General features: G+C 36.8%; 1 protein-coding gene across 2 annotated transcripts; it reads left to right on the top strand.

The window, feature by feature from the left end:
* The first annotated feature begins 4528 nt into the window (after positions 1 to 4528).
* Positions 4529 to 24688, top strand: STRAP (serine/threonine kinase receptor associated protein). 2 transcript variants are annotated; one of them, XM_045873801.3, is made up of 10 exons: positions 4529 to 5431; positions 6135 to 6270; positions 12693 to 12774; positions 13352 to 13424; positions 15993 to 16089; positions 16758 to 16895; positions 18273 to 18409; positions 20358 to 20507; positions 21071 to 21136; positions 21884 to 24688. In XM_045873801.3, the coding sequence occupies exons 1-10, from the start codon at positions 5320 to 5322 to the stop codon at positions 21943 to 21945; spliced, it is 1053 nt and encodes a 350-aa protein (XP_045729757.1). In that variant the 5' UTR covers positions 4529 to 5319; the 3' UTR covers positions 21946 to 24688. The 2 variants fall into 2 exon arrangements, with proteins under 2 accessions (XP_045729757.1, XP_045729758.1); XM_045873802.3 differs by having other exon boundaries at positions 4994 to 5431; positions 21074 to 21136.
* Positions 24689 to 24763: the final 75 nt, after the last annotated feature.

Here is a 24763-nt window from a genome sequence, read left to right as displayed (position 1 = left end):
TTACTCCCTCCCTCTCAAATAAATAAATAAAATCTTAAAAAAAAAAAAAAAAAAAAAAAACGAAAACAGGACGAAACGCCTTGACTTCGGTCTTGGCGATGATTTTTTGGATATGACACCAAAAGCATAAGCAACAAAAGCAAAAATTAGTATGTGAGACTACATCAAATTAAAACACATCTGCACAGCAAAAGAAATAACAAAATGAAAAAGCAACCCATGGAATGGGAGACATATTTGCAAATCATATATCAGATAAGGAGTTAATACTCCAAATACATAAAGAACTCAAACAATTCAATAGCAAAAACTCAATCTAATTTAAAAATGGGCAGAGGAACTGAATAAACATTTTTTCAAAGAAGGAATACAATGGCCAGCAGTTACATGAAAATGTACTCAACATCACTAATCACGAAGAAAATGCAAATCAAAACCATAATAAGATATCATTTCCCAAATCTGTTAGAATTGGGATGCCTGGGTGGCACAGTCGGTTAAGCCTCTGCCTTCGGCTCAGGTCATGATCACATGGTCCCGGGATCCCCACATCAGGCTCCTTGCTCAGTGGGAGCCTGCTTCTCCCTCTGCTTGCCGCTCTCCCTGCTTGTGCTCTCTTTCTCTCTGACAAATAGGTAAAATCTTAATAACAAAACAAAACAAAAACCATTGTGGCAATGGCACTGGATAAAAATAGAAAAAAGGAACAAAATAATAGTCCATATACAGAAAAATCTAATTAACGACAGGGCAACACTGTGGATTAGAGGGGAAAGAATAATATTAATAAAGTTCTTGATGGAGATTGGAGGCAGATATTTCCCTAGTTCAGCTTCCAGATGAGGACACAGTGGGCCCACACCTTGATTTCAGCCTTTAAAATAGTGACCAGAAGTCCCAGTTAAAACATGTTGGGCTCCTAATACACAGAAACTGTGGGATAACAAATTTGTGAAATTTCAAGCTGTTAAATTTTAAAAATTGAGGTATAATTGACATATAATAGTTTCAGGTATACAACATAATGATTCGGTATTTGTGTATATTGCAAAATGATCACACCCTTTGAATATGCAATACAGTATTATTAACTCTAGTTGCCATACTGTACATCACATCTCCATGGCTTATTTATTTTAGAACTGGAATTTTGTACCTTTTGACCCCCTTCACCCATTTTGCCCCCTCCCCTTTTCTCCATGCTCCACCCCCATCTTTGGACACCACCAATCTGTTCTCAGTTATCTATCAGCTTGTTTTCCTTTTTTAAATTTAGATTCCACATATAAGTGAGATCACAGAGTATTTATCTTTCTCTGCCTTAGTTAACTTAGCATAATGCCTTCGAGTTCCATCCATGTCGTTACAAATTGCAAGATTTCATTCTTTATGGCTGAATAATATTCCATTATACATCTATACCACATTACATATATATCACATTTTGTTTACTCATTGATCCATGGATGGACACTTTGGTTGTTTCTGTATCTTAGCCATTGTAAATAATGTTACAATGAACATGGGAGTACAGACATCTCTTCAAAATACTAATTTCATTTTCCTTGAATATATACTCAGAAGTGAGCTTACTGGATCATAGAGTAGCTCAATTTTTTTTTTCTTTTAGAAAACTCCATACTGTTTTCCATAGTGGTTATACCAATTTACATTTCCACCACCAAGGCACAAATGTCCCATTTCCTCCATATCCACACCAACAATTGTTATTTCTTCTCTTTTTGATGATAGCCATTCCAACATATTTTTTTCCCCAAGATTTTATTTATTTGACAGAGAGAGCACATGCACAAGCAGGGCAGTAGCAGAGGGAGAAGCTTGCTTGCTTCCCACTGAGCAAGGAGCCTGATGTGGGACTCGATCCCAGGACACTGACCTGGGCCAAAGGCAGATGCTTAACCGACTCAGCCACCCAGGCATCCCACCAATTTCAATTTGAAATTGAAAAAAAAAACTCATGATATTTAGAGAAGTCTTCTCCCTTGTTTTTCTTCTTTTAGAGTGTGTCAGCTAGTTTTGGTCTTTTGCTATTCTATATATTAGCATTAGTATGTCAAGTTTCATTTTCAACAACTGGGACTTTTACTTGGAATTGTATTGAATCTGTGTATCCAGTTTGGAAATATTTTAGTTTGCTCTCTTTCAATTGCCCACTCAGATTTATGGTTAGAACCCCCATCTTCTCCCTGGGTTTCACCATTTCTTGTTGGTTACTTTTTTTTTTTGAGAGCGAGAGAGTGAGAACACGTAAGGGGTGAAGTGGAGGAGGGACAGAGGGAGAAGGGAATCTTAAGTAGGCTCCACAATCAATGTGGAGCCCCACACTAGGCTTGATCTCAAGACGCTGAGGTTATGACCGGAGCCAAAATCAATAGAGGCTTAAGTGACTGAGCCACCCAGGTGCCGCGTTATTGGTTACTTTTGATCCTTACTACATCTTGGTAAATGATCTGTTCATTAAACTCTCCTCAATTTCTACATTTCAATGTGCCAGATTTTTTTTCTGCTGGGAAACATACTCGGTCAGATTTAATTTCAAGTACTCTTTATGTCTTGATGCTATTTTATATGGCGCATTTTAAAATTACATTTTGTTTGTTGTTAGTTATAGAAATTCAATTAGTTTTGCAATACTTTTTTAAAAAATCCAGCAACCGGGGCGCCTGGGTGGCTCAGTCGTTAAGTGTGTGCTCAGGTCATGATCCCAGGGTCCTGGGATCAAGCCCCGCATCGGGCTCCCTGCTCAGCGGGAACCCTGCTTCTCCCTTTCCCACTCCCCCTGCTTGTGTTCCCTCTCTCGCTGTATCTCTCTCTCTCAAATAAATAAAATCTTTAAAAAGTTAAATAAATAAAAACCCAGCAAACTTGCTAAACTTTCATTACTTCCAATAATTTATATTAGATCTTTAAAACATTTTTCTTTATATATAATCTCCATAAATAATCTTTAAATCATTACAGATTTGTAACTTTCAACACTTATGCCTTCTTGGATTATCTAAACATCTAATAGAATACTGTGTTGGAGTGATATTACATTAATTGCATTAATCTGTCTTCTAATATTAAACTCCCCTTGAAGCCCATACCATTGATCAGGATGCATAATACTCTCAAAAATCACAATCCAAATGAGGAGGAAGTACACTTTTTAAAAACCAATTTTCCCGTTTCCTTTTTTTAAAAAAAATTGAAGTATCATTGACATACAATGTTATATTAGCTTCAGATGTACAACATAATATGACAATTCTATACATTATGCAATGCTCACCACAAGGATAGTTACATCTGTCACTACATAAAGTCATACACATTATTTAGAGACATATCAGTTATATGCTTATCTACACACAATGAGCAGCAAATGGATATATATTAGTATTTTACTGACTAGCCGTTTTGTCTTTTATTTATGTCCATCATTAATGTAGTTATCTAATCAGTAAACAATCGTTTGTTGAGCATCCACTAAATGCCATTCGCTCTTCAGTACTAGAGTACAAAGATGCCAAAGCCATAACCATTGCCATTAAGCAGCTCATATTTTTTTTTTTTAAAGATCTTATTTATTTATTTGAGAGAGAGAGTACATGAGAGGGGGGAGGGTCAGAGGGAGAAGCAGACTCCCCGCCGAGCAGGGAGCCCGATGCGGGACTCGATCCCAGGACCCTGGGATCATGACCTGAGCCGAAGGCAGTCGCTTAACCGACTGAGCCACCCAGGCGCCCAAGCAGCTCATATTTAAGTGTATGAATGGAGTCTCTGTGTGTGTTGGACCATAGGGTGAGGTTGGCACAGAGGAAGTAGAACCAAAGATAATGGAAAACATATGTGGCAAGTCTGTACTATAGATGGATGAACAAAATAGAATGTGGAAGTACTTCAAGTCCTCATTCAAGACTTGAATTTTGAAATACGATACATGTTTATTACAAAAAAGATGACGGAGAAGGAAACATTCAATCATTTGTGCTGATTTATCGGTATGTGCTAAGATATTACGGTACTGGGGATAAAGTGGTGAAAGAATCACAAAAATCTGTCTTCGGTTTACAGTCTAGTATCAAAGGAAAGAAACAACTTGCCCCAGATAGGACGTTTCCTGCTTACAAAGGTTTCGTATGAGAAAACAACAAAGAAGTCCGGTTGTTACACAGAGCAGCGATACCCATACCCTAAGTGGGCTGCCTGCAGAAGATAATACCAGGGTTTCTATTTATATTTAGTTTATATTCTTCTAGCCTGTTTTTGCCTAATTATAACGCACATGCATTTAATATACACATTATTATCCCCATGATGGGAGTGCAGACTCAAGTTTTACTGACGTGAATATTTGATCAAAAAAGTTTGGGGACCACTGCTCTAGAGACCTTCGAAGTCCTTAAAAGGGAAAGCGATTTAAATTTAACTATTTAAAGTCACATAACACTCATGTCTAAAATGCTAGCAGTACAGGAATTTTTACATAGGAGTCCCTGGAGAAATTATTTTTCTTATGGGCCTTAAAGACAACCCCAGAGGGCCCGCCTTTGTAGTTGTTAATAAGAACTGAAAGAAAAAGTTCTTGGACGAGGTTTGCTGGTTTGGGCCGCCGCCGGGAACAACTCTGGTTGTCCATTCTAGATTAGATGTTCAGACAGCAAGCGCAGTCCAGCCAGCTGGATTGCTTGGCGCCTAATCCACAGGGGCCGCCAGGTCCAGAGTCTGAGACGAGCAGGCACAGCTTTCGCACTCACCAAACTCCGCCCGGAGACAGAAAGGCCGTTTCCGGCTGGTCAGAGCTCGGCGCGGGGGAACTCCGCGGCGGAGTCTAGAGCTCCTCCATGCGTACGTAGCCGGCGGGGGCCAGCGTCACGTGCCCAACGTGCGCTGATCTCGCGCCTGCGCGCTGCTGTCCTATTCGCTCCGCTACCGGGCAAACTTGCCTTCTCGCTAGATCGTCACTTCCGACGGACGCTTGGCGTCATCGGCATCGTCACTTCCTGCCAGTACCGGTGTGGACGGTGCGGGTCGTGGCTGCCGGTTCTCCGGTTTTCCCCCTCCCCTACTTTCCTCCCTCCCTCCCTTTCCCTCCCTTGGCGGCTGTCGGTCGCCCGTCGCAGACTCCCTGACCCATCCCCAACCCTTTCCTGACCTCGGTGCCACCCGATTGGCCTCTTTTTCTTGTTTCTCGGCCCAGCCCCGGCCCCCAGTGTCAGGGCGGGGGCCTTGAGCCAGAGGCTCTGCGGCAGAGGAAGGAAAAGACAAGACGACCCTCGGCTCCACAGCCGGATCGCTCGGTTCGCCGCCGCCATGGCAATGAGGCAGACGCCGCTCACCTGCTCGGGCCACACGCGGCCTGTGGTCGATTTGGCCTTCAGTGGCATCACGCCCTATGGCTATTTCTTAATCAGCGCTTGCAAAGGTGAGCAGGGTCCCTAACGACTAGGACTGGGCCGGAAGGTAGAGTGGCGGGTACTCCCCAGTGCGGAAGGGGGGATCTCAGTCTTTGAGATTGGGGCCAACAGTGGTCTGATGGGGAAAACACTGTATTAGGGATTCCGCAGCTGGAGCCAAGGGAGGCTTTTCTGATTGTCTGACGAGGCTAAATACTGCCCCCAATTGGGCCTCTCATTTCGCTTTTATTGCTATTTCTGGAGAAGCGGGACTGTACACTTGCCTGACGCCTCTGTCATCATATACTGTAAATAATCTTTCAAGGATATGGGGAATAGAGAAAACAGGAGGCCAGGCGAGTAATAACTTTCCTTATTTTAGAGACTTGTCATTGCCTTTATTTTACTGGACATTCCTATGTAGTATTAGCCCCATTTTTCAGTTGGAAACTGAGGTTCAGGTTAAGAAGTTGGTCCAAAATAAGACTCAAATCTAGGTTATTTTGATGCAAATCAATATTCCCACCGAATTACAAATGCTTCAGCGAGAATGTCTGGCTTGTCTCTTCAGTTAATTTATTTCTGAACGTTTCTTAGTGACCCCAGTGAATGAGAATAGTTACACAACAAAAGCAGTTTAACACTTTGTTATTTGACACGATCAGTTTATGTTTGAGTCTTAGATTTTAAGTAATTTGAACTTCTAAATCACACTTTTTAAATGTGTTTTAGACGGGAAACCTATGCTACGCCAGGGAGATACCGGAGACTGGATTGGAACATTTTTGGGTCATAAGGGTGCTGTTTGGGGCGCGACATTGAATAAGGATGCCACCAAAGCAGCTACAGCAGCTGCAGATTTCACTGCGTAAGTATAGCCAAATCGGCCAGTTTCGAAGATCTCCATGGATTGTGTTGTGAAGTACTCAAAACTTCAGCCTCAGTTAGTCATAAAATTCTGACCCAAAGCCTACCATGTAGAGCACGTGATGTTTGATCTCACTAAAACTCTACTCTGGTCCTTTCTGCTTTTTTTTTTCTCCTCAGTGGTTCTCATCAATTTTCAGAGACTTTAAATGACTTATTCTGTATGTCTGGATTGGGACCCAGGAATTTGCATTACTGACAAGCACTCTAGATAATGAATCTTGGTGGTTGTGCTTAAAAATGCTCAATGTAGGGCGCCTGGGTGGCTCAGCTGGTTAAGCAACTGCCTTCGGCTCAGGTCATGATCCTGGAGTCCCGGGATCGAGTCCCACATCGGGCTCTCTGCTCAGCAGGGAGTCTGCTTCTCCCTCTGATCCTCCTCCCTCTCATGCTCTCTGTCTCTCATTCTCTCTTTCGCAAATAAATAAAATCTTAAAAAAAAAAAAAAAATGCTCAACGTGTGCTTCTGGAGTGATATCACACATTTCTGTGATGCCCTAGTGCTCATGGCCCAGATTTTTAGCCCTGTCTTACTCTGGTTTTGTTAACTGGCTTTACCCATATTTAAACTCAGTTACTCTTCATTTTCTAAGTTTTTTAAGTTGAAATTTAAATATTCTTGATTTTTTTCCTTACGTCTGCTTTGTTGATTCTACCAGCAGAATGTTCTCTGTTTTTTATGCCTCTGCCACTAGTACCTTTCCTGTCTTTTCATCTTCCATAGTCTTCCTAAAAACAAATTTCATTGGGCGCCTGGGTGGCTCAGTTGGTTAAGCGACTGCCTTCGGCTCAGGTCATGATCCTGGAGTCCCGGGATCGAGTCCCGCGTCGGGCTCCCTGCTCGGCGGGGAGTCTGCTTCTCCCTCTGACCCTCTCCCCTCTCGTGCTCTCTGTCTCTCATTCTCTCTCTCAAATAAGTAAATAAAAGCTTTAAAAAAAAAAAAAAATTTCATCATGTCACTTCTCTAATGATCTTCCTGTCTTCCCTCTGCAGTTTCAGTGGTTCATGACCTGGGAAACTCGAGTGAACCCAAAAATAACCTGGGAAACTTTAAAATATTCAGATGCATGTGTCTGACAAATTCTGATTTAACTGGTCTGGGGATGGAGTCCCCAACATCTGTTTTTTTCTTTTTTAAAGTTCTAGTTGATTCTGATGTTAAGCCTTAGAATCACTGGCCTAAAGGTTAAATTTCACTTGTTGGCCAGTTTAAAATTTGGCCTCATCCTAGTTTATCAGTATTACCTGACACTGCACATCATATGCCCTACAATCTAGTTATACTAAACTTCTTGCCAGAATACACTTTACCTGTTTTGGTTTTTGGCTTTTGCATATGTTAGAGTGACTTGCAATGACCCACTTTCTCCTTCAGGGCCCTTTCATATTTTACATAATCTTGGTATTCTAGTTCCTAATTGTGTTTATGACATAGCAGACCCTTAAATGTGTAAACTGATGAAGGCAACATCAAGAGCTATTGCATATGGTAGTAAACCTTGTTAGACTCAAGTCTGGAAAGTAAAGTAGTCTTGTTTTTCTTTCTCCTTTTTCTTTCTTCCACAGAGTTCCAAACTAGGAGCAGTTGTAAATGTGCTGCTCCTTTGTTTTAAGCAAATCAAATATACGAAATTTATTATAAAAAATGAAGGCAGATTGATTGTGATGATGGATACATGACTCTTTGCATTTGTTGCAACATGTAAATTTCTATACCACAGAATGAATTTTACTGTATGTAAAATTAAAAAACAAGTTAAAAGTTTTTAAATAAGGAGAGGGTGATATGGTGCTTACCCGGTATTAAATTTGAGATGATGAGAGATCCGTAAAAAAAGTTATAAATGTCAGCAGCCTGAACTTTTTTCTGTGCCTTCAATGAACAGATTTCTAGTATGTCTTTATGCATAGCCATTGTAAGGCTTTGTGCTGTGCCCTGTTTTGATTGTATGTAATACTGATAAAATAAAGAGCTGCTTGAATTTATATAAATCCTTTAATGTCAACAGCTTCAGGTCAAATGTTGCTTTAGATGTCGGCATGCTACTTGCAATGTGTCATTCTCCTTTGTTAATTTGGTAAAAGTGATTCTCAGATGGAAGGCTTACGGTGAAAGTGTTCATTCCGTGTTCTGTGTTAAAACTTCTGGCACTTTTCGGGCGCCTGGGTGGCTCAGTTGGTTAAGCGACTGCCTTCGGCTCAGGTCATGGTCCCGGGGTCCTGGGATCGAGTCCCGCATCGGGCTCCCTGCTCTGCGGGGAGCCTGCTTCTCCCTCTCCCACTCCCCCTGCTTGTGTTCCCTCTCTCGCTGTGTCTCTCTCTGTCAAATAAATAAATAAAATCTTTAAAAAAAAAACTTCTGGCACTTTTATAGTACTTAATTGATTTATGTGTTCTTGCTTCTTGAGGTCAGGTTATATTTTTTATATTCTCTGGCTTATTTAATACCTTATGTTTGTTGAGTAAATAACTAGAGGAAGTTTTCTAAAGTAGAGGGTAAAGAATGGGTGAATTATAGATCTTGGTTTTGCTTCTGGAACACTTGTGTCTGATTGCCATGAGTTTAGCTTTTTTTTTTCCCCTTCACTTCTCCAAAGTTTGTTTTTTGCTCAGTCTAGTAGGAACATTGTCATTGGGAATGAATGTCATTGATTTTATAACAGAGGTAGAAATTGGGATTTTCAACTCTAGATTTCAGAGGTTTGGTGGGTGGATTTTAAAAAATGTCATTACTGAAACTAGGTCCCAGTGTGCTGTGGTAAGTTAATAGTTAATAAAGTGGTATTTTAAATTAAACATAATTAAGTTTTAAATGTAACAAGATGTTAGAGACTATAAACAGCATTAAAAAAAGACAGATTTTTGAATTGCAATTCTGAAAGGATAAGTTTTTGTTAACCTCAATTCTGGGCCCTGTCCGTCATTGTTAATTATGTGAGTAAAACGCTCTGTCACCTTCTGCCTGATGGTCTTGCCCTGATCTTTAAGAGACTTGTGCGAAAGCTTGTTGGGAAGGATGCCTGTCTCTGTAAAATCTGTGAAGACTCTCGGTTTGTACGTTTGATCGAATGATGATACCAGTCCTCTGGAAGATAAAGAAGTAGACAGAAATTACTGCATGTGATAACGGCCTCTGAAATGGAGAGAAAAAAAGGCGTGAAAAAATATGGCACTTTAAATACTTAATATATTGAGTCTTGGAAAGAATAGTCAGGATTGTATCTTGCTGTCAGAGGGACAGTTATCTTTATTTAGGTCACTTACAGAGCATTCATAGCCCAAGTCCCACATTCCAGGGCATGTCTCTGGATAGGTATTCAGTGTTGTTTTTATGCTTAACATTTCAAGTCTCAGTGTCTGTGTTTACAAGTAGCATTAGAAGCGTGAGCCCTGGAGCCTGATTCTGCATCCGAATCCTGTGACCTTGGGAATTTATTTAACCTCTTTTTCTCAGTGTCATCATCTATAAAGATGAGAATAGAAATAGCACTTATCTCAAATGTCAGTTGTGAATATTAAATGAGTTAAAATGTTTCTAATATTGAGAACATTGCTTAAAACCTAATGAGTATGTGTTACGTGTGTAAGGTCACAATGATAGCTCCCATTCGGCTAGACCAAATTCGTATTTGTCATTTTGGAACTTCTGAGGCTAAGGCCATGGAACTTTCTGGTTTTGTGCAAAGAAAGTTCTTAAATATTAAGAAGAAATGCTTCCCCCCCCCCCCCCCCCCCAATTCCCACTATATCATGGCAAGAAAGATGTAAGCATTCACTTTGGTTAGGTCTGAGTCCATGTGCTAGCTATGCTTTGTGTTTCCAGTTTGATCATGGGTTGCTTCTTAAAAGTTCGGCTTTGGTATCCTAAGATGGGTGTAAGACCACATGGTTATTGGGAGGATTTGAGAGATCTTTTTCCACTTATATCCTTGGAGTCTAGCATAGCGTCTTTTGCGTAGTAGCTGCTCAATAAATAGTAGCTGAGTCTTACTCCTAGTTTGTTCAGTGTCTGTCTTTGAAGAGTGGGAGTGTTATGTATATTCTCTTTTAATGATTTGTATGGAGCTTGCTGTTATGGAGCTTGAACCAGCTAAAGAATAGCTTCCCCAACTTAACCTGATTAATCATAGTTGGTATAAATCATTTTTAGGAAGTTCTCCCCACCTCCCCCATTCTTACGTTTCTCAGAAAATTCATTAATGTCATGTTTATGTAGAAGAAAATTTGGTTCTTTTGGAGCAGAGTTGGTCTGTGGGTCATTTGGGAATGTTATCTTGAGGTAATTCGGGCGGTTGTGTCAGGTGATGAGGACCCTATTCCCTGAAACCCCCTCCTCTTATTATCTTTTAATTCATGAAGCTAATATAAGCTTTACTTCCCATGATCCTCTTAGCATCTCCACTTTCCTCTTGTTAAAATCATCTGGAGGGAGTGCCAAAAGTGGAGAAGATAATTGTGCTCTGTTCCAGAGGATGATTAAATAGATCTGGAGTTGGGCCCTGAAGTCTATAGATAACCAAAGTGTATGATCACTTTTCTCTCTTGTAAAAGACAATGGGAAGATCAATTTTCCTCTGAATAAGGTTGTTGATAAATTGAAGGTGGTATTACCTCCTTTTTGATGACTTAGTCAGCATGTTAAGATAGCTAGGCAATGTTTTTCACCCAGAAAAGCTTAATTTTTTATTAAGGCTTTAAAAAAGGTAAGTTAAGTAAATAAATAAATTAATTAATTAAAAAGGGGGGGGCGTCTGGGTGGCTCATTCGTTAAGCGTCTGCCTTTGGCTCGGGTCATGGTCTCAGGGTCCTGGGATCGAGAGCCCTGCATTGGGCTCCCTGCTCTGCGGGAAGCCTGCTTCTCCCTCTCCCACTCCCCCTGCTTGTGTTCCCTCTCTCGCTGTGTCTCTCTCTGTCAAATAAATAAATAAAATCTTAAATAAAATAAAAATAAAAAAGTTAAGCATCTCCTCTTTTGAGACTTGTGGTAAGTCTGTTCTCAGGATATGAAAAGTATTGAACAGACAGCATTAATATATGCACGAAACAGGGGATATAAGGTGGGTCAGTAGTTGAGGGAGGTGACAAGTACTTCTAGAGTTGTGCAGGCAATAAATGCTGCAGGGTTCGCTGAGGAAAGGATACTGTTAATGATGCTTCATTGCCCTGATTTGAGCCTGCAGCCAGCTACGTAATACCACTTTCATGCCTGGAGATTGAAAAATACATTAGAAAACACTTAGGTTATTCCAGAATATTTTTAGGGCTGTAAGCCCTTTTTAGGACTCTTAACTGTGAATAATGAAATAGGCCCAAAGTTAGTACAGGTGATTAGAGCATGCTCTGTCAGAGCGTGTCATCTTCAATTTTAGTGGTGTTTCTAAATAGGAGGGAAAAGACTATAGATCTCTTGGCCCTACTTTGATCATGCTCTCCCCCCCAACCCCCGCTTATTGTTCCCTTTAGTTTTAAAAATAAATGTCAATTATATTAAAATGAAAATCTTTATGGAGCATAGCTTGTTCACTCTTAACAGTTCTTTTCCCAGTAAGCAAAGTTTTCGTTTATTTTTCAATGACCTCTTCTGTTATAAAGTGAACTTTTTTTCCCCTTCTCTAATCTTTTTTATTGAGAGAACCTCTTACAGTATTTTTCTAATGTATTATTTGACCATTAACCCCTAATGTAATGCATACATATATATGTGTATAGACACACAACCACACATATATTTTGGGTTGGAGGGGGTCAGAGAAACGGTTGAGAGGTTAAAAATCCTGTGTTAACATTATATAATCAAAGGTTGTGGTATTTTGGGGGGAAGTTAATTGGATTAGAATTTGAGAATTTTAAGAGTCAACTTTGAGGAAGACATGGAGAGAATATTTTCTTCTTTACTGTCTTGATTTAAAATTTTATGTAACCTGTATCAGGGCCTTTCATTCTCCTGTAAATTCTTTTTAGGATTTCTTTTTTGTTTGTTTGTTTTGTTTTGCATGTACATGAGAATAGAGAAACAAACTGGAAAGATGAAACTTAAAATTAGTTAAAATGTCTTACAGTCTTGCTAAAAGGATATTATGGCTGTAGGCTAAAAGTAAGGATGGGCTGGTTCATTGATCTCATTTACTTAAATTTGTAGATCTTTTCCATTGTCAAAATTAGATTGGTTATATGGCTTCTACGGGGATAAATTTCTTTTAGAATCATTAAAATATTTAATCAAAGGAATCTTAACAGTGAGGGATATTAGAGAGAATGGGAGACTTATAATTCATTTATATAACATTTTGCATACCTAACTTATTTGGTTATCATCAGAATTACCATTACATTTATTTTTTAACTTTACTCTTTACTTTTAGCAAAGTGTGGGATGCTGTCTCAGGAGATGAATTGATGACCCTGGCTCATAAACACATTGTCAAGACTGTGGATTTTACGCAGGTATCAGAAAATGGAGTATATTTTAGGGAGTTAAATTGCTGTTATTATAGGATGTAATAATGGTCGTGTATTTGATTGGTTTGTATATTCTATATTTGTTTGGGGGTGATATTAGGTGTATATTGACTTATATATGATTTAATTACAGATTAAGCATACAAATTTAGTTACTTGGTTAATCCTAAAATACCATGGAACTCTTGGATCAGTTCTCCATCAGTAGCAACAAACATCTAAAACATGCAAATAATGTTTCCTCACTACTTTCAGAAGAGAGAGGATAAATTTGAGATCATTAAAGAGGTGTTACTTAGGAGGGAGAGGATCAGGGCAGCTGGAGAATATTCTTGTGGTAGGTGGCATAATACATTTGAATGGTAGAGCTTAAAGGGTTTTGGCAATTATGAGAAGGATAAATGTTCTCTAGTATCGTCTCAGAAGTAATTGGCCTGTGTTGCATTTCTTTGTGATGTCTGCAAACTTTATTTGGATTTTAATTGGTGTTGAAGAAGTTTCAAAGAGATAGTAGCTATTAAAATGGCTCCTCCGTAAACAGTTTGCTTGTGTGTATTTTCAGGATAGTAATTACTTGTTAACCGGGGGACAGGATAAACTGTTACGCATATATGATTTGAACAAGCCTGAAGCAGGTAAGTGTAATTTATATGTGTTTATATTATATTTTCTTTTAATTTAAATAAGTTTTCTTGATTAAAGGAATCATGTTCAGTACTCAAATTTGAAATTAAAGATAGTCACGAAGAGAAAAATGAAAACAATTCATCATCCAGTATTAATCACTATTAGTATTTTTTAATTTTTGGTTCATAGTCTTCCAGTCTTTTTTTTTTTTTTTTTTTAAGATTTTATTTATTGACAGAGAGAGCACAAGCAGAGGGAGAGAGAGGGAGAAGCAGGCTCCCTGCTGAGCAAGGAGCCCGATGTGGGACTGGATCCCAGGACCCTGGGATCATGACCTGGGCCGAAGGCAGCTGCTTAACTGACTGAGCCAACCAGGTGTCCCTTCCAGTCTTTTTTCTATGCAGATATCTTTTTTTAATGTTCCTACATTGTGCTTTCATAGTTTCTTTAAAAATTAAAAATTCATCTTGCCAAATTTTTATCATTTAAGTTTAAAAAGGTACATAGCAGTGTTACTACTTTTTGGTAAGAAAGAATGGTTGTCTAGAAGGTGAGAAGTGAGAATTTTAGTGTGTGCATATTTTGTTCAGATTTTTGAACCATATGAATATATTAGCTAATCAGAAGAATTTTTAAAACTTAAAAAATTACAATTTTTTCATGTATTTAAATATTCTCTCTACTGTTTTTAATGACTATTGTTTTTTATGCTATGAATAAGTCGATTAACCAGTCTCTTACTGTGGCCCATTTGGGCTATTTACAAATTTTAAATATAAGTGGTGTTACACTTAACATCCTTATAGGTGCAGATATTTCCACAATTACTTCTATAGAATAACTACACAGAAATAGAATTGTTGGGACAAAAAGGGAGGTACACTTGGAAGCCATTGGTAGGTATTACCAAAGTGTGCTCCACCAAAGTATAAAAATATATATCTATAGCTAATCTCTTCTGGCAAACACTGATAACTTTGTCTTTTCCAATTTAATAGAAGAAAAATGATTCTGTGATATTGTGAACTTGAAAAAAATTATTCACGAGATTAAAATACTGTTGAATACCATTTTAATGTGTTCTTTGTGAACAATAGTCTGTTCATGCCCTTTGCCAATTTATCTGTTGTGATGTTCATCTTCTTATTGGTTTTAAGGTTCTTTATTATATTTTGATTTGTCCTTTGCTTTTAAATTTTGTTAATAAGGTTTATGGTATACACATTGTAAAGTTTTTGGTGGTGAAATTTATTTCCTTTATGAATTCTCTTACTGCACGGAAGTCATAAAAGATGCCTTTTTCCCCTGACCCAGATATTCATCTCTTTTGTAGTATCTTAATGCTTTTCTAGTCACATAATATGTAATATTATATATTTCAAAAGCTACCAGATTATAATGAACAGGATTTTGTTTTATTTATTTTATAGTCTTACGTTTTGTATCGTGGGTATTATTCATTAATTTATGAATTTCAGAAGTTTGTAGGAAAGTCAAAGCTACATTGGATATTAAGCAGTTATTCTCAAGACAGTCTCTTTCCTAAAAGCATTTCTAAGGTGAGCAAACAGACTACATTTATAGATTCTTCTTCATTGGCATCTGGAGGTATTTCTCTTCATTCTCTTTTATAACTTTACGCCAAAACATAGCAAAGTACTCGGACCTACGTCATTGTGCCTTTCTGACTTAGCAAGTTAGTTCAGGCCTTAGGCCCTTCTCAAAGCTGCTTTCTGAAAGTGGTTCTTCTGCTGTACTGGCAATAGAAATAATAGCAGTTAACTGCTTTTACTGTATGTCAAACTCCAGGTTAGAAACCTTAGGTGTATATTCTCATTTGATCCTCATACTCAAACTGTGAGGTGTAGTAACTGTTGTTATCCCATTTTACAGAAGAAAAAATGAAAGGGCTAAGTAACCTTTACTTCAGCAGGTTAAGTAACTTGCCCCAAATCAAAGTAGGGTTGGTTGGATGGCTTTGCCTCCAGAATCTGCTTTTGCCCAAAGATAACACTGAGCAGTTGTTCTTTTTTTTTTAATCTTTTGAAGGGAAAGTCTCCAACAGAGATAGGTTCCTGGTGGTGGTTTTGTTTTGTTTTGTTTTTTGAAGCTTTGATCTCATTGTAGAAATATTCTTGGGAATTACTGCATTGTTTTTTACTCTCTTTTTCTCCTGTCAGCCTGCTTCCCTCTTTTTTCCTGTTTCTACCAACAGTGGCTTGGACGAGGGTCCCAGTGTTAGTGGTAATGTTGGATTAGCTTTTTTTTATTTCATTGTGCTACAGTAATGCTTTTGAAAGCAGAAACATAGCCTGGAGGGAGTGGTGTATTCACTCCCAGATACATATAGCAGCATTGTTCTTGGGTTCTTTGTCATGCAGATAAATTTTTGTTCCAGTGTAGAAAAACCACATGTATTCTGTGGAAACAGTAAGTTTGCATTGTGTTGGGCTTTGAAAAGTTGCAGTTTAATTTGAAGTGTACTTCTTTTCTTTTTACATATTTAATTGTTCCAGTATTGCTCAGTTTAAAAAAGCAAATATTAACAAATGTAATTTAAATTGTTTCATTTTAAGAACCTAAGGAAATCAGCGGTCACACCTCTGGTATTAAAAAAGCTCTATGGTGCAGTGAGGATAAACAGATTCTTTCAGCTGATGATAAAACTGTCCGGTAAGTAATTTTTCTTTAGTGATTTAAAGTTGAAAAATATTTGACCTTAGTGATTATATTTTAAATATTTCTCATAACTGTATGTATGAAGGATTATCTCTAAACATTGAAACTTAAGCTGCACATAGATCACATTTTTCTGGAGCTGCCCATACTGTTATAAACCTAGAGCAGAATCCACAAGACACTTAATTAAAATTACTGACATCTTTATAAGCCTGTGCTCTTAACCTGATTCACTGGACAAGCTGGCTACGGGGGGGTCCATGAAACTCCTGGTATCGTATACATAATTTTGTGTGCTGATACCTGATGTTTTTTCCTGTGGAAATATATATAGCTATCATCAGATTCACAGAGTGTAAGAACTGTTCTTTAGAGTGATGCTAAAATTGGTAAGATTAGGACTTACATGTCTTATAGCATAGTTTGCTAAGGGAGGTATATTTAAATATTAAAGTTGACTTCACCAACAAGATACCAAGTAATGTAACATTGTATAGGAATCCCAAATTTCTCTGTATCATCTATAACTTATGAATTGGAATATAGGAGATTTTACTACAACTGTGATTATTCTTCATTGGTTAATCTGTAGATATAATTGGGAATTAAGCTTTTTCTTAAGTGAGTAAATACCACCATATTTTCCTCTTCCTTTTTTGCAGCCTTTGGGATCATGCTACCATGACAGAAGTGAAATCTCTAAATTTTAATATGTCTGTTAGCAGTATGGAATATATTCCTGAGGGAGAGATCTTGGTAATAACCTATGGACGATCTATTGCTTTTCATAGTGCAGTAAGGTATGTCCAAGAAATACCTTCTTTTTTTTTTTTTTTGGTATCTTAAATATTGGAAGGCACATGTGAAAGGTATTTAACTCTTTTAACAAGGCAAATCTTGGCCTATACTATATAATATGGGGAAAAGTTTCCATGCCATTATTAATATGTATTTTAAGAATTTGATATACTGAGGAATTAATCCAATTAATTTCCAATATTTAGGGGACATTATTGGTAAAATTTAGTAACTTCTAAATTTTTTCTTTTTTTAAATTATATTTTCCTTAAAAGGATTGCTAGACTGGTGTTATAATTAATGTGCATTACTGTAAAAAGCCACTGTCATCTTGATTCTCTTATTAATTTTCCTTTTACAATTTTAGAGAAATAGTGATTTTTTTTCTTCTATTCCGAAGTTTGTGTAGATCTAATGATGTTTTTTAAAAACAGATTTAATTTTTTTGTGACTATAAGTGTAGTTAAATGCCCTTGTTGAAAATTTGGAAAAGATAATTTTAAAAAATTTACCCACTGTTCTTCAACCATAGATGCCAGACTGTTAATGGTAGTTGTATTTTCCATTAGTCTTTTTTTCTTTGTTACACATGTATAACATTATATGTGTGTGTTTGTGTGGGTATTTTCTTTTTAGTTACTAGGGCCCTATGAGTGTAATTTTGATTTTTTATTTTAAACTATTCTTAGCTATTAAAAACTGTTTGAAAATATTTTTGCTAGGTGTATTGATAGGTTTTACTAAATTATGTATCAGTTTCTCTGAAAAGAGCTGATGTCCAAACTCATTGATGTTCATGTGCATTGATTCTTATTATAGCTGTAGTTCCAAATTTGGTTATTCTTTCAAAAGCTTGATAGTAAAAACGGAACCATCTTTAGCAGTTTTTATATTTTTGTAGTATTGAAGGTTTTGTTGCAGAAGCTTATAAATTCTCAGCAATTGAGAATAATGTATAAATAATCCATTATGTTAATTACTTATTATAAAACATTTTCTGTTCTCAAAGATGCGTGGTTGTCATGGAAAAATCAAACAATACAGAATTAAATTTCTTTCAATGCAAAAATCCAAATATATCAGCCATACTGTTGTTAATTAGCCAGCACAGTCATTTCCAGGAAAGCACTCACTGCACAAAGTGTCTTTGTATTCCTGGAATGAACTCCACTTGGCATAGTATCCTTCTGGACTTTTTTTGCTAATATTATTTAGAAGGCTTTTTTTTTTTTTTTTTTTAACATCACTATTTATGTTTGACTAAATGAAGACATAATCATTTCTTGGGTTTCAGAAATTAGGAACAGTTTAAAAGTAATTGTTTCCTGGTATTGTTTATGTAGTCAAAATTTATAAATATTACTTAAACTATTTTCCAGTTTGGACCCAATTAAGTCCTTTGAAGCTCCTGCAACCATCAATTCTGCATCTCTTCATCCTGAGAAAGAATTTCTTGTTGCAGGTGGTGAAGACTTTAAACTTTATAAGTATGATTATAATAGTGGAGAAGAATTAGGTGAGTTGCTCTCTTTTTCCTCCCTTAAAATGATACGGTTACATTTATCAAATGGTTTTCAGTAATTAACACCTCAGTTAGCAAATTTTTCAGCTAACTAAAGCTTGTTATTTCCAAGTGAAAAAAGTAAAGGATTTTTTTCCACTTTTGGTAGAAGTATTTACAGTGGTGTAAATAAAGCATGCCAGACTCTCAATTTTACCTTTTCCTTTTAACTTAAGTTCATTGTATTCTGGTAGTCTGTACAATAGGGCAGTATATTTATTGGGGGTAGGAGGAGGCAGTCGTACATCAAAATCATGTTAAACAGATGTAAGGGTATTTGTTTTTTCTGAAGTATAGTGCTGGTATGTAGTCCCATCTACCTGGCTCCCCCTATTGCTAGTGTAAGAATCTCTAAGCTCTGTTGAGAATAGTGTGGGCGAAAAACAGCTATGGTGTATTACAGGGATACCTTAGGCATCTGAATTGGAGGGGATTTTTGTTTGTTTGGATTTTTTTGGAGTCTGACTTTTGCTTCCACTTTCATAATAGTCCTTCATAAAGGCAGAGGAAGGGCATGTAAGATTAATTTGAAGTTAATGTACATCTAATTTTACATTTATCTGATTGAGTAGGTATGTCATAATCATGGTTCTCAGTGTCTACTTTTAGCCTTCACAAAATTTGCTTTTTGAACTAGTATATTTAGTTTTTATAATTTCTTTTTCTGTAAGCTGCTACTTTGTCTAGCTGTCCTGCTTTACCACCCAATGAAATTAAGCTTGTTAGAATTATGCACAAAGAACAAAAGACAGCCTTATGTTTTGTTTTTTTGGGAAAACTAATGGATTTGGGTTGGACTAGTGGAAGTTTGGTGAATGGACCATATAGAATCTATTATAATTGCTTATGGTTCACCCTTTATTATTTGAATATGTGACTTTTAAATCAGAGATCCTTTTTTATTATTTAAGGTCAGTTTTCAGAGTTTCAGAATGTTGTGGTCACGTTTTTTATTCTTTTTGAAAAAGAGGTAAATTATTTGCCTGAGATCTGTGGTCACAGTTAGTGAACACCAGACCTTGGACCCAGCTTATTCTCATTCCAAACCTCTCATATTCTTTCTACTCTCATGAAAATTTTTACTGTCATGATAATACTCTCTTGATTCTCTCTGGTTGGACAGAGATGGGGAAAGATGAGGGTCCTTGGGTTGAATGGACCTGAAAACAGAATAAAGCATTGGTCTAGTAAATACTAAAGACTTGGAAAACACAAAGGTGATGAGGCATTAGAAAATAGAAGAGGAAAGTTCATAAATAAGGATATGACTTAAACAGAACAATACTACTACTTATCTGTACATTTTCTCATTAAATTCCCCAGACTAAAATATTTAAGGAATGGCATTGATCTTGAATCTTCATGTTCTGTGTGACAGAATGACTAGTAGACTCTAGTCTGGTGGGAAATTAAGAGGCAGTGTGTGTAAAAGAGCTCCATCTGGTGGCTCTCTGTGGTCATAATAAGAATTGGTTCCCTGGTAAATAGGCAGTGAGTTTAGGATGTGGAAATTGGGATCAAACTGACAGACTTTAGATCTGCTTTCTGTAAAACTTACTCCCTTCCTTTACCCTTTTATGGGACATGAAGCCTTATATATATATATATATATATATATATATATATATATTTTTTTTTTTTTTTTTTTTTTTTTTTTTAAGAGGGACAGTATGACACCATAATGTGTGCTAGAATTGGAAGAGGGTAATTTTACAGAGAAATGGTAGACATTATATACCACTTTGTGATAAGAATCACTTTATTTTTAATGAAGTTTAGTTCTTTGAATTTGCACTTAGGATTTTCACATCTTCCCAATAATACAGACAGTATTTTCCTTAGTGTATCAATACTTAACCAACATTTAAGTATTAAATTATCTAATAGCCCTTCTCTTTTTCAGAATCCTACAAAGGACACTTTGGTCCTATTCACTGTGTGAGATTTAGTCCTGATGGAGAACTCTATGCCAGTGGTTCTGAAGATGGAACATTGAGACTATGGCAAACTGTGGTAGGAAAAACATACGGCCTTTGGAAATGTGTACTTCCTGGTAAGCATCTGTATTCAAAGTTAATCAAGTTAAGGGGGGGGTGCTATAGATTTTAACTTATTTGATATGGTTTAAGCAGAGAAGCCCATAATTATAAATTGGCTACTGTGTTACTTTATTTGGTTAAATTTTTTTGTTGTGTTTTCTGTGCTTCGTGTGTGTGTGTGTGTGTGTTTTCTATTCTTGAATTTTTTTACACCAGATCATTTGGTGAATGACATGGACCTATTTCAAAATTTGCTAGAGGGTGATATGAAGAATTTCTAAGTAAATGTATTTAATCTCTGGTATTACTCACTGATTCTTATTAATAAGGTAGACATGCTTTTAATAAAAATACTTAGTTATTGATCCCAAAGTAGTTGTGGTATGAACTTAAAAGTGAACTTTGATGGAAAGACATACTATTTTAGAGTCACAGTTATTAAAAAAGGGGAGGTTCCTATTGGGTTTTGTAGCTCATTGCTTAGAATAGTGTTGGTGTACTCTTCTTACTTATTAAATACTGGAGGTTGCTGGTAATACTGTAATTCACATAATCATGATTGCTTTTCTTTTCATAGAAGAAGATAGTGGTGAGCTGGCAAAGCCAAAGATCAGTTTTCCAGAGACAACAGAAGAGGAGCTAGGTAAATACTAATGAATTAACTTTTGTAGAGTCCTGGGGGATTTAAAATTGAAGTGTTAGGTGACTTTTACTCGTTGACAAAGGAAATTTATTAAATATGAACATACTTAAATAATGGAAAGTTTATGTATATGTATTTTTTATATACATATGTATTTTTATATACATGTTTATAAAATATTTTAAGTATCTACTGCATAGTACAGTCTCGGAGATGTAGTGTGGATCTGAGGTAGTTACTCTTATAGTCCTTGGAGTCTAACTTGAGGCAGTTGCTAAAATAAAAAAACAAATTGTCACAGTTACATTTGTTATTTAACATTTATTAAGCGCTTACTATGTACCAAGTGCTGTTTCCCAAATCTAGAATTACAGATTGTAAGATGCACTGATCATATAATATTGTTTGAAACTTGAATAAATAAAGGAGGGGGCCAGATCTTTCAAGATAAGACTTTAATTCAGTGCTTACTAGATAGTTGGAATCACTGAAAGCTTAGCCTAGAAGAGGGGACCCTGGGAAGTTCAGTTATGGTATAGAAGAGTTTGATGGGTGAAATATAGGAACTATTTTTTCATTGCATTTTCAGTGCCATGAGTCTAGTCATGAATGGTGTGTGCCCTTGTTCTCTTTTGCCTCCCCTCACCAGCACACTGAAAAAATCTTTTTATGCCTTCGTTACACAGAAATTTTCTTTATTAAGTTGACTAATGTGGGGTTTTTTTAATTGTTATTTTTTCATTACAGAAGAAATTGCTTCAGAGAATTCAGATTCCATCTATAGTTCAACTCCTGAAGTGAAGGCCTGAGCATTGGGCATATGCCACAGATAATGTACAAGTTATGGACTAAAACAAGCAAGCAGAGAGAAGCATCAGCCTCCCAGAGTTACTCTCTGCTTAAGGCAACCATGAGCAGTAAATAATGGGGAATGTGAATTAGCTCCAGTGCTGGAACTAACTTGGTGTAACCTGTACGTGAAAAGGCAAGAGTATCAGATGAAGGCAGGTGGAATTAGGCTCTTGTGGTATGATGGCCTGTTGTCTTTTTAATGAATATGTGCAAGCCAACATCCAATTTCTCTTATTACAATTAGATTTCTTGTAGCTGTTTATGTTATTATGGAGAAGAAAAATATATTGGCCTATTTTTCTGACTTTTCCCTTAAAGCAGAAAGCCTTTTTTTTTTTTTTTTTTTTTGCTTTAGTTGTAAAGAAGAGGAAATACATGATAAAGTAATTGGTTTGATTTCTCTTTCATTGTACATTGCTTCTGAATATCTAATTGTTTTAGTTGTCTAAATAAAATGCTTCTAAACAAAACAATGTTTGTTTCCTGGGAAAAATACAGATTTGAGTTTATAAATGGAAATTGCCAAAAGTTTTTCTACATTATAACTATATCAAAAGACAATATGGTTAAACAATCTTTAGTAAACATATTGTTTCCTAATTTTGAAATTCAGTTACTTGTACTGGATTTTTAAAATTTCCATGTTTTTCGCTGGGTTTGCATTTACTTCCTCTTGCATTGGATAGAAATGCTTGACCTGCTTTTTAAAAAAATTTCAGAGTAATGACTTACTTAAATGACACATGCTAGTTATAAGAAAAAAAATAAGGTGAGTCAGAATTGGCAGAAAGCAGGAAAATCGCTTGAAATCGCACCATCCCCCAAATCTGTTAAAATTCAGTGAGCATTAATGGCATTTTTGTGTATCTGTATGTGTGTATGCAGATAGAAAAAAGTGGGATAATTGTAGATCTGCAATGTTTATTTTACTTTATCCTTTAAGTGCAGATGGCATTCAAAAAACCTTTTTACCAGCCTTCTAATAAAATGGGTCAACTGGGTTTACACTTGTACTTATTTTTTAAAATAGGAGTATATTAAACTAGTGACAGAAATACTTTAGACCAATGAATAACATCTCTTGTCAAATTGCTTTTTGTCTCCTTATTCATCTTGTGAATGACCCTTGATAACTTTTTTTTTTACAAGAAATAACCAAGCAAAGAGTAAGTTTCCAGGGATTTGTGGTAATCTTAAGAAAGCACTATTGGCTGTGACAGCCAAGAGAGGTATGTCATGGGGATAGATAGCCACTGACCAGCCACACACGGTCTCATAGGATGGTAGTTTTGTGTCCTCTTGCCACATGCCTGGTCCTCTGCTTTGCTGTAGCAATATTGTCTGTACCATGGGCTGCTTAGAGTCTAGTCAGAATCTGACTTACCTTAAAGTTGAGATTTATATGCGCCAGAATGGAATCAATGAAATTGCTGGATATTTATGAAATTTATGATTCAAGGGGATTTCGTCTACTTAGGTTTTATAAAAATCTAAAGACCATACACAGATACATGCTTACACATCACTGGGTGGCAGATAGCTTAGAATCTATGAAAGTTGTTTTGAGTTAAGTTTGTAAGTTGGAGAATTTCAGGCCATGAAGTTCTGTCATACTACGCCTTGTATTTATTTTGTGACTAGAATGTTCATGTTGGTCACATCTCTGGGTTGATACAAACTGTCACGTTCTTAAGCTTTTAGCCCATTTTTAGATACTGGTTACTGAGGTAAGTCATATCAATTTTCAGCTTTTGCCAGATTAATAGAGTTGTTTTTGAACATTAGCTACTTCTGTTCTTGTTTTTTTTTCTTAAGATTTTTTTTTTTTATTCGTAAGTAATCTCTATATCCAATGTGGGGCTCAAACCTACAACCCTGAAATCAAGAGTCACATGCTCCATGGACTGAGCCAGCCAGGCACCCTGCTGCTTTTGTTTTTAATAACAGGGCATGTTTTCAGAGATTAATCAAACTCTGAACTAAGTGCAGAGCCCAATGCACGGGGCTCGATCCCATGACCCTGAGATCGTGACCTGAGCCGAAACCATGAGTCAGACGCTTGACTGAATGTGCCACTTCAGGTACCCCTACTGTTTGGCTCTTAAGGCTAACCTTGTTTTTCTTCGTAATCATATATACTGGGTATAGACCACCTAGGAGACTATGGAAACAACCAGTTTGGTATCCTTTGTGTATTGATTTTCTATTGCTGCTGTAACAGATTATCACAAATTTGTCTTACAATTAAGGAGGTCCAAAATGAGTCTCACTAATCTAAAAATCAAGATGTTGACAGGGTTGCATTTCTTCAGGAGAGCCTCTGGTTCCTTGCATTGTTTTGCTTCTAAAAGCTGACATTCCTTGGCTTATGGTCTCTTCCTCTGTCTTCAAAGCCAGCAGCTTAGTGTCTTCAAATCTTGGACCCTCCTGCCACCCTCCTTCACTAAAAAAAAAAAAAAAAAAAAAAAGGCCATGTGTGACTACATTGGACCTACCTGGAATAATTTCCCCAGTTCAAGATTCTTAATGACATCTACAAACTCTTTTTGCCATATAAGGTCATATTTGTAGGTTCTAGGAATTAGGACATGGACATCTTTGTGTGTGTGTGTGTGTGTATGTGCGTGGGACCTGGACATCTTGGACGCTATTAGTCTGCCTATCACACTATGTAATGGTAGAATCTTCTAGTAGAATTAACTTTAGCAAAAAGGTCAAGTACATATCTAAGTTGCACTTGTCAAAGTCTCCAGTGTTCTTCATGTTTCTAACCTA

The sequence above is a fragment of the Mirounga angustirostris genome, unplaced genomic scaffold (genome assembly GCF_029215605.1).
Source record: "Mirounga angustirostris isolate CCGP_5_RB_7025 unplaced genomic scaffold, mMirAng1.0.hap1 SCAF_5, whole genome shotgun sequence".
Taxonomy (NCBI): domain Eukaryota; kingdom Metazoa; phylum Chordata; class Mammalia; order Carnivora; family Phocidae; genus Mirounga; species Mirounga angustirostris.
The sequence above is the reverse complement of the archived record's forward strand: the minus strand, read 5'-3'. Positions and strand labels throughout refer to the sequence as shown.

Excerpts from the sequence above, each read along its gene's own strand:
- STRAP (XM_045873801.3), top strand. The coding sequence starts at position 5,320 with ATGGCAATGAGGCAGACGCCGCTCACCTGCTCGGGCCACACGCGGCCT. Across the intron at positions 12,775-13,351 it reads AGACTGTGGATTTTACGCAG|GATAGTAATTACTTGTTAAC; the intron begins GTATCAGAAAAT and ends GTGTATTTTCAG. Across the intron at positions 13,425-15,992 it reads TTTGAACAAGCCTGAAGCAG|AACCTAAGGAAATCAGCGGT; the intron begins GTAAGTGTAATT and ends TTTCATTTTAAG.